The following is a 10,265-nucleotide window of genomic DNA, read 5'->3' as shown; positions in this document are numbered from 1 at the left end:
GCTGAAAATATTTATTATTATTATTATTATTATTATCAATGTTGAAAACAGTTTTGAAAACAGCTGAAAATATTTTTTATTATTATCAATGTTGAAAAGAGCTGAAAATATTTATTATTATTATTATTATTATTATCAATGTTGAAAACAGCTGAAAATATTTATAATTATTATTATTACTATTATTATTATCAATGTTGAAAACAGTTTTGAAAACAGCTGAAAGTATTTATTATTATTATTATTATCAATGTTGAAAACGGATGAAAATATTTTGTATTATTATTATTATCAATGCTGAAGACGGTTTTGTAGAAATCAAAATATTTCTTTTGATATTGGGATGACATATGACATTTGTTTTTAAATGAGCCTGTTCCAGTAAATCCTACATCATAACCAAAATTAGGATGCATTCTTTCAAAGCAAATGTTTCATATTTTTGGATCACTAAATTGCATATGCAGACATCTGATCTATGCTTTAAAATGCCCTCAAACGGTGCTTTTAAAACCGTAAAACTGCAATGGCTCAGCAAACCTCAACTCTTTTGAAAAAGTCAAGATATTTGTACAAAAACCTTTATCGATGGAAAAGGCGTTCATTCTTCTGTCTTTGGTAATCCACACATGATGATTACAAGAATATAGCCACTTTTCTTCACCAGAGCCTCATAAACATGACAGGCCAATCACGAGCGACGACCCACTGTCTCTGCGCTCCTACGCCCGATTAAGATCTAATATTTTCTTGCTCTATTTACCACAGAGACAGATTGAATCACAATCCATAGCTGACTCAGAAGAACTGACCAACATGAATACCTCACCTCATAGAATGACAAACTTTAAGAGCGTTAGTTCATTAATGAACGATAAATACAAAACCAATCAGCTCTATTCGACTATTATTTGACAGGAATGAAAGAAGCGAGCTCTCTAAAGAGAATCATTTTGGCTACATATTTGCTTAAGCCATCGCTTGACTGCGCCGTTCAGCTCAAAGTCTGCGGTTATGAAGCTGGATTCTCACAGTGCTCTATCAGGCGGTGGGGGTTATTAGACAGGGGTCTTGCTGTCGTATAACATCAGTAGGTTTGTAAAGGGAGGGAATGTGGTTGCGGTCACCAGCGAGAGCATCTGTCCCGTCACTGTTCTACAAGGCAAAGAGATTGTCCTCCGTCTGCTGTGTCCTCCTGCGGTTGCTGCTAGACGAGCTCACTGGAGGTCTGGGCTCTCCGGAGGGGGCCAGCGGTGAAGCCTGGTCTGCGGATTTGGCCCGCTCCTCCAAGAACTTGTCGAACTCTAAAGAGACATCAGGAGAACAACTGTCAACTGCATTCATGAGTTTAAAGCTTGCCATGAAATAATAGTCCAAAAAAATCTATTCGTTCCAAATGGATCTGTTTGTTAAACCTTTAGATGAATGTGAACTTAGAGTTCTTAGAAATTTGCCTATCAAATATGATACAGTAGGCTTAATATAGTTAATGCAAATTTGAAATAGTATTTTAATTAGTGCTGTCAAACGATTAATCGCATCGAAAATAAAAGTTTTTGTTTACATAATATATGTGTGTAGTATGTATATTTACTATGTATATATAAAGACACACATACAGCATATATTTTGAAAATATTTACATGTATACATTTATATTCATATAATTTATATCATATATAAATATATTTAATATATAAACGTAACATTTTTCTTAAATATATACATGCATGTGTGTGCATTTATATATACATAAATATATACACAGTACACACAGATATATTATGTAGGGTTGTGTACCGAAACCCGGTGGTACCTATGTAACCGGTATGTACTAGAACCGAATCAGAACGCAGATTTCGGTGCATCATTTCGGTGCCACTTAAATGCCTGAGCGATCGATTGAAATATTTGTCCTCGTTCTCCGAAATGGACGTAAGAAGCATGGGCGTCGCTAGGCCATTTTTAGCGGGGCTATAGCGATTAGCTACATAAACTGTACACAAATTCGTGATCGCCTCAGAGTCAATCCCCTTTAAATTTCATATGAAAACCGCGGCAGACTTCGTCTCCGTCTTTCAGCACGCTCTTCAATTCGCAGACCGCGGCGGCGCAGCGCGAGCGGGTTTCATTGTCTTCTGAATATGACCTCGTTAGTTATATCGTAACACATACACACACATATATATGTATATGTATGGCGATAATACTGCATAAAATGAAAGTGAGTAAGACGAGGTGATGTTACCATGGAAACAAAAACAGAGAGAATGAAATCAAGGTAAAGAAGTCTCACCACATCAGCACAGAGCCACTCCTCAATGTCATCCATGACAGAGGACTGCGATACGGGGATCTATGGAGCAAAGCCATGGACAAACCAAAGACCCCCAAAGCCACGAAAGAACAAAAAACACCCCCGACAAACAAAAACACAAACAATAAAATCACCAGAAAGTCTGAGAGGAAAATAGCAACAGAAAAATGCAATCAACGTCAAACCGAGCCAAAACACGCACGCCACACACTCGCACACACACACACGACTTGCACATAGAGCTGGAGCAACACTGTTTCACATGCTGTGACAGTGAAAAATGAAAAAAAGACACTGAAGGAGAGATGCAGTGTGAAGCTTCTGAATGAATAGAGAGGGGTTTATCATTAAGAATATAGGTTATTCTGTGAGAGAAGCTCCATAATCAGAGCTTGATAATCATAGTTTGACAGCAACATGAGAACAGCGGCACAAGAGCTCCCCCTACAGTGAACATTTCTCCATGTATGTCTGCTGGACAGGACAGGACAGAATTGTTTGTACTTTTTTTTTGTACATTACGGTGTTATAATTTTTTATTTTTTTAATCAAACATAACTGCCACAAGAAGTTTGCAGTGACATTTCTTCTATTTGTTAAAATCAAGATTCAAAATAAAAGTTCTGAAACACTACCAAGTCCATAGTTTGGACAAAAATAATTATTTATTCAGCTGTATGAAATTTGTTTTGTGGACATATTTAAATTGTGGCAATGTATGCATTTCTTTACAAAAAGAAAATTTCATTTTCTTAATGTAATGTCTTAGTATGTAAGTATGTATTTATTTATTTTAATGTTTGGAATGAGGAGAGAAATAATACAGCAGCCAAACGTGGAGTTTAGTATAGTATAGTATAGTATAGTATAGTATAGTATAATATAATATAATATAATATAATATAATATAATATAATATAATATGACCCTGAACCACAAAACCAGTCTTCAGTGTCAATTTTTTGAAATTGAGATTTATACATCATGTATTCTAACTACTTTTTCAAAAGCCAGGCCAAATAAATCAACTTGTTGGACATTTTTGGATCAGCTTTGTCAGCAAATGCTCACATTCTTCTGTTTTTGAAAATTTCGTAAATTTGTCTGAATTTGGAGTTTGTCTAAAATTCTATGCAATTCTATTTAGGTCCGAGAACTTATGACTAAATAAGTATTGGCTATTTAAAAACAAACAGCGCTCAGTTTTATATCATATAACAACTTCCGGAAATTCTGAATCCCTGTAGTTTGCGTCAAGTAACTTCCCCAACACTGTTCAAAATATAATATAATAAATAAATAAAAATATGCATTCATTCATATTTATTTCGTCCCAGGTTATATTTTTGGTTATTTTGGTTAAGTTAAATCTGCTAAACTACAAATGTGAGAAGAGGACTTTCATTCAGATTAGAATGTTGTGAATTAATGAGGTGAGGAGGGGAGTTTTTCTCTGTTATTGTCAATAGTAGTGATGATGGAGATCATGTAAATGGAAAGGCTCTGACCACACAGCTGTCCAGTTTAAGATATGAAGAACCAAACTACTGGACAGCATAAAATGTATTCACACTGACAGCTATTTTATTTACACTACCCTTCAGAAGTTTGGGGTCAGTAAGATCGATTGATTGATTGATTATATACATTTATTCAGCAAAGATGCATTGAATTGATCAGAGCGACACTAAAGATATGTCTAATGTTACACAATATTTCTATTTCAAATAAAGGCTGTTCTTTTAAACTTTCTATTCATCAAAGAATCCTGAAAAAAATCTATCTGTTTCCATAAAAAATATTAAGCCATACAACTATTTTCAACATTGATAATAATAATAAATGTTTCTTGAGCAGCAAATCAGTATATTAGAATTATTTCTGAAGGATCATGTGATACTGAAGACTGGAGTAATGATGCTGAAAATGCAGCTTTGATCACAGAAATAAATTACATTTTAATATATACATTCAAATACAAAACTGCTATTTTAAATTGTAAAAATATTTCTATTTTTACTATATTTTTGATAAAATAAAGGCAGCCTGTGTGAGCAAAAGAAAGCATTAAAAATTCCTACAAACCCTAAACTTTTGAACGGTAGTGCATTTTTGGTGTTCATCATACTGTTGGGTGCCGTAATGTTATTGATGGACTGAACACTAAAACTAGCATTCTCCTGTGGGAGAAAGATCTTAAATTTCTTATTGGTGTTGCAGCTCATTTGCATAAAGTTAAACTTTGTTGCACCACTAGACACATCCACACTGCATCGTCAACAGTCACTGTTGCTCATGTTACCTGGAATCAGCAGCTCTCAATGAAAATGAATGACTTCAGGGAACTTTCTTACTGCGCATCTCTATCAGTGTGAACGTCTTTTGAAACCCTGAGTTTGGAGCTGTACAGAACACAGGATTCAGAACCTTCCATGAGCCGAGGGCCGGTTATAACTGTGTTAATTCATGTTAAAGTCCAGGGTCTAGCTAGTGTATGAAATGAAATAGATAAGATGAAATCTACTGCTTTTACCCTGAAAAAAGTAAGGGTTTCCTACCTGTGATGATCAATGAAAATTAGGTGATGAAGAAATTCACAGTAAAAGGGACAGAGCAAAGAAAAGAGCCCAGAAATGGGCCTAGAGCCTCTCAGGAGTTATTAGATCAGAGATGTTGAGAATAAAATAAAAAAAAGAGGCTGCTTTTTCCATACAATGAAAAATAAAAACATGACTTGCTCGCCAATGGATGCTCTGCAGTGAATGGGTGCCGTCAGAATGAGAGTCCAAACAGCTGATAAAAACATCACAGTAATTCACAAGTAATCCACATGACTCCAGTCCATCAATTAACGTCTTGTGAACAGAAAAGCTGAATGTTTGAAAAAACAAAACAAATCCATCATTAAGGCATTTTAACTTTAAACCATCACTTCTGAGCAAAATACAAGTCCATAATCCAAACAATTTCTCCAGTGAAAAAGTCCCCTGTTGTCCTCTCATAGCAAAATTCATATTTGTTTAGAACAGTTTTTGCTTTTAAATGGCACTTCATCTTTGCATATTTCTCTCCTGATTCAGATAAGACAACTTTTTCACTGGAGAAAGCAATATTATGGACAGACGACTCATCAATAGCCAAAAACAATAGTTTGAAGTTGTCTTAATAATGGATTTGTCTCTTACAAACACAGTTTTTCCATTCATAAGATGTTAATTGTTGGACTGGAGTCATGTGGATTACTTGTGGATTATTGTGATGTTTTTATCAGCTGTTTGGACTCTCATTCTGACGGCACCCATTCACTCCATTGGTGAGCAAATGATGTAATGCTAAATTTCTCCAAATCTGTTCTGATGAAAAAACAAACTCATCTACATCTTGGATGGCCTGAGGGTGAATGCATTTTCATTTTTGGGTGAAGTTTTCATTTAAAGGTTCATCAGTTTAAAAAAAATCTATTTTCCTATAGAGAAAATGAATGTAGTTTGTACTTATTTAACCCGACTGTTGCACTATATACCTTTATAGGAGTTTGACAGCTGTGGTCATTATAAACTCTCATGTAAGAGCTGTTTTCTTGGGAAAATAACAGCACAGAACTTTGGAACGACATGAGGGCGAGTAAATAAAGCCAGATTTTTCATGTTTGGCTGATCTCTTAACACATGCGAGCGGCTCCTCCGCATATCAAATCAGGATCACCGCAGCAGGCTGTGAGAGAGCGCCTCTCCCTTTTACTGTGGGTGTGTTTTAGTGGTGGTGGGAGGTAAGGGATGGAGATCGAGGTCAGGGCTGCGTGAACGGACGTGGGTGGACACGGAGGGGACAGTGGTTCTGGTGAAATCCTCACCATTCCTTGGGTAATGAGCCAGCTGTCTATGGGCTCCAACTCAGCGTTAGGACCTATTACATTTGGCTAAATCAACAACAGAAAACACCTTACAGATGTGAAGAAGAACAAAGCACCCACCACAAACAAATACACCTCCGTCTTCAGGAGAACTGAAGCGCGTTTCATTTAAGGCAAGAGAAAGTAACTTTGAGTCAATGAACTAAGGTAGATGGAGTGGAAAAACAAACAAACAAAGAGGGGGGGAAAAGAGGTGTAAACTTTGACCCATGGGCTGATCGCTATGAATTGCACCTCTAAACCACGTCCGTTATGTAACCTTGTCTGATTTCAACACATGCATGTCTGGTACCAGAGATACAATCCGTCTATAATGATTTCCTAATATCACTCTTGAAGATTTCATAATTCTTTATATTAAGTTTATTCAAAAACATGTTTTTGTGTTCAAGTTAAAAACTGAGTTAGCTGCCTTAAACTGCCACTAATAGAATAATAAGGGATCTTATTTAAGGGTCAATGAGTTGGTGCTCCTTTTGTGCCCAGATCTATTCATTTATTCATAAATAAATATAAAATGATACACACAATAACTTGAACACACCACTTGACTGAGGATGATCGTGTGTAAATTCAGTGTGTTTTTTTTTTTTTTGGCAAGATGATACAGCTGTCCTGTGATACAAAAGCCTTGTTAAAAGAATTAAACTCTTAAAGGGATAGTTCACACAAAAATGAAAAATCTGTCATTAATTACTCACCCTCTTGTCGTTCCAAATCCATAAGACCTCCGTTCATCTTCAGAACACAAATTAAGATATGTTTGATGAAATCCGAGAGCTTTCTGACCCTCCATAGACAGCAATGCAACTAACACGATCAAGACCCAGAAAGGCAGTAAGGACTAGGGCTGTCAAAAAAAAATTCGAATTTCGAATATTCGTCGAATTTAAAATAAAAATCCACATTTGAATGCAAAACCGTTGGATTCTAATTTTAGGTGTGCGTCAGGCAGCCTTATCAGCGGCGCACGAAATGCGACGACGATGTAAGTGCCATTGCATTTTAATGCTTTTGTTAGCCTATCCAGTTGAACCCACTAGATGCGGCGCTGCTACTTTGTTCATTCAAAATACTGCAGAAAAAGAGAACAATCAATGCGGGGAAGATGTTGTTGACGTCAAAACCGAAACCAAGCCGTTCACACAGAACGCATATTTATCGCATTTTCTAGAGGGACATCAGCGTTGCACTCGCGTCTCGCACAAGAGAGCCGCATGTTTAGAAAGCTATGTAAAATTAATGTAAGTTCAACTTTTAAAAAACATGTCTCAAGACTTTATGGCGGTTTTCCCCATCCTACTGCATCTCAAGTTTTTAAATGAAGAAAGTACTCTTTGTGATTGGTTTTCGGTCCTTTGTATTAAACTATACATACATGCATGATGCAGTTTTGTTTCTAATTGTTTAAGCAACTTTAATAATTATATATGGTTTATAAACATTATTTTAAACATTATGCACTTTTTTCAAAGATAGTCGTGTTATTTTATTATGCTTTGAAGAAACGTGCATAATATTTTGCTCGATGCGCTCTCTTGTGGCCTCAGGAGAGAAGCCAAAAGCTTTTTCTCCCCCGAACTGAAATTATGCCTTTTAAATTCGAATAGAATTCGAATATTGATAATATTTAAGTAAAAAATTCTAATTTCGTTTTTCAGCCATTTTGACAGCCCTAGTAAGGACATTATTAAAATAGTCCATGTGACATCAGTGGTTCAACCGTAATATTATGAAGCTACGACAATACTTTTTGTGCGCAAAGAAAACAAAAATAACAACTTAATTCAACAATTTCTTCTCTTGAACCACTGATGTCACATCGACTATTTTAACCTGGGTCTTGAACATGTCAGTTGCATTGCTGTCTATGGAGGGTCAGAAAGCTCTCGGATTTCATCAAAAATACCTTAATATGTGTCCTGAAGATGAATGAAGGTCTTACGGGTTTGGAACGACATGAGGGTGAGTAATTAATGACAGAATTTTCATTTTAAAATTATGGTTGAACCACTGATGTCACATGGACTATTTTAACAATGTTCTTACTACCTTTTTGGGCCTTGAACATTTCAGTTCCACTGCTGACAATGAAGGGTCAGAAAGCTCTCGGATTTCATCAAAAATTCCTTAATATGTGTCCTGAAGATGAATGAAGGTCTTACGGGTTTGGAACGACATGAGGGTGAGTAATTAATGACAGAATTTTCATTTTTGGGTGAACTATCCCTTTAAAAGAACGAAAACCTTATTAAATAACTTGGCATAGGCTTGAATAATTATGTACATGTTATTTTTTAAATTTATTTAATTATTATATATTATTTATTACAAAACAAAATATTTGAAAAACGTCCTCAAAAAGTGATGTGGTGTGACCATGACAAAGATGTTCCTTTTCTTTATTGTGGACACTCTTATTTGTCACTGACACTGAAACTGTGTTTCACTCAGAAAAAAAGGTACAAAGCTGTCACTGGGGCAATGTCCTTTCAAAAGGTACTAATATGTACTTTTAAAGTACTAATATGTGACCCTGGAGCACAAAACCAGTCTTAAGTCGCTGGGGTATATTTTAAGCAATAGCCAAAGAAACGTATGGGTCAAAATTATCGATTTTTCTTTTATGCCAAAAATAATTAGGATATTAAGTAAAGATCATGTTCCATGAAGATATTTTGTAAATTTCTTACCGTAAATATATCAAAACTTAATTTTTGATAAGTAATATGCATTGCTAAGAACTTCATTTGGACAACTTCAAAGGCGATTTTCTCAGTATTTAGATTTTTTAGCACCCTCAGATTCCAGGTTTTCAAATATTTATATCTCGGCCAAATACAGCACAAAGATGTACCTTTTAGCGTGTGGTATTACCCCAGACAGCTTTGTACTTTTCTGAGTGTAGAAACTTAGAACAACTTTTTTGACATTAAGTTTAATGGTGGCTAATACCAATCATCACATTTTAATTACAGCAACAATTATTGTAGTGGCATTTTGTAAGGAATATACATAGCACTGTGGTCTTATGAAGGCAGCAACTTATATTCTTCCATAAAGACCTCATAGTGCCAATACATGAGAACAGGAGCATTTTTATGCCAAAAGTGACAACGAATGACATGCAAAGGCAGAGGACTAGAAATGTGTTAAATTTGCCATTCAAAACTAGTGCGAGTCCCCATCTTCTGAGAAACAGTGAGGTCTAAGTGAAGTAATAACATGCAGTGATCAGAGAGTCTCGTCAGCCATTAGCACCCCACAAAACCCAAACCCTTCATCACTATCAATATACATGCAGTAAGAAACTCACCCCAGTGGCATTTTGCTGTCTGATGTCTAAAGCAGACGCCAGGCCCACCAGAGCCTGAGGTTCCTCGTATTTAACGCTGGAAATAAGCAGAGAAAATAGTTTAGAGTTGTTGTTTTTTTATGTGGTTTAACTATAGTGGTGTGGAAATGGCACTCACTTTTTGCGCTGGTCAGCCAGAGAGCTGGACCTGGTGTGGGCGAACATGTCAAAGTCGTCCTGAGGGTTGTGAGCAGTCAGAGAGCTGAGAGTCCTGATGACGCTATCTGCACCCACTTCTACCGGGAGTAAATCATGACAAAGTCATAAAAAAAATCATGTTAAATACTTCGATGTATATGGTTTTAAATGAACTGATTTTTAAGGTTTATTGGCTGTATTTAGTCTATATTGTCATCCTAATTAAGATGTGCTCGTGAGACCCTCACCAAGTCCTGCCAGCTGTGTGGAGAGAGATGCAGCAGGAGCAGGAGCAGCAGCAGCAGGAGGAGGCTGCAGGGTGGATGTGGGTGTAGTGCTGACCCGAGGAGTGACCACTGCTGGAGAAGCAGGGCCCAAATCTATTAGATTATCCTCCTCTGAAGCCTCATTCAGGACCTGTGCATTCACAACACACACGTTGTTATCAATCAGAATCAAAACAACTCTCTATTACTTCACCTGTTATATAGTGGCATAATAAAGGCATTCTAATATTATAATACAGCTTGATTCTGAAACGG

The 10,265-nt window shown here is 36.3% G+C and overlaps 1 protein-coding gene across 1 annotated transcript in view; it reads right to left on the bottom strand.

Moving 5' to 3' along the window:
- Nucleotides 1-571: 571 nt before the first annotated feature.
- The window catches only part of tom1l2a (target of myb1 like 2 membrane trafficking protein a), a 38,241-nt gene continuing 28,547 nt past the window's right edge, over nt 572-10,265 (bottom strand). Inside the window, exons 11-16 of the mRNA XM_016533750.1 lie at nt 9,972-10,140; nt 9,704-9,821; nt 9,547-9,622; nt 6,171-6,236; nt 2,211-2,356; nt 572-1,354 (exon numbers count right to left, since the gene is read on the bottom strand). Coding sequence (XP_016389236.1) covers nt 1,156-1,354; nt 2,211-2,356; nt 6,171-6,236; nt 9,547-9,622; nt 9,704-9,821; nt 9,972-10,140 — 774 coding nt within the window. The 3' untranslated portion in view covers nt 572-1,155. The remainder of the gene's footprint in view (nt 1,355-2,210; nt 2,357-6,170; nt 6,237-9,546; nt 9,623-9,703; nt 9,822-9,971; nt 10,141-10,265) is intronic.

Source organism: Sinocyclocheilus rhinocerous, unplaced genomic scaffold, assembly GCF_001515625.1.
Source record: "Sinocyclocheilus rhinocerous isolate Xijiao unplaced genomic scaffold, SAMN03320098_v1.1 scaffold275, whole genome shotgun sequence".
In the NCBI taxonomy this organism is placed as follows: Eukaryota; Metazoa; Chordata; class Actinopteri; order Cypriniformes; family Cyprinidae; genus Sinocyclocheilus; species Sinocyclocheilus rhinocerous.
The sequence above is the reverse complement of the archived record's forward strand: the minus strand, read 5'-3'. Positions and strand labels throughout refer to the sequence as shown.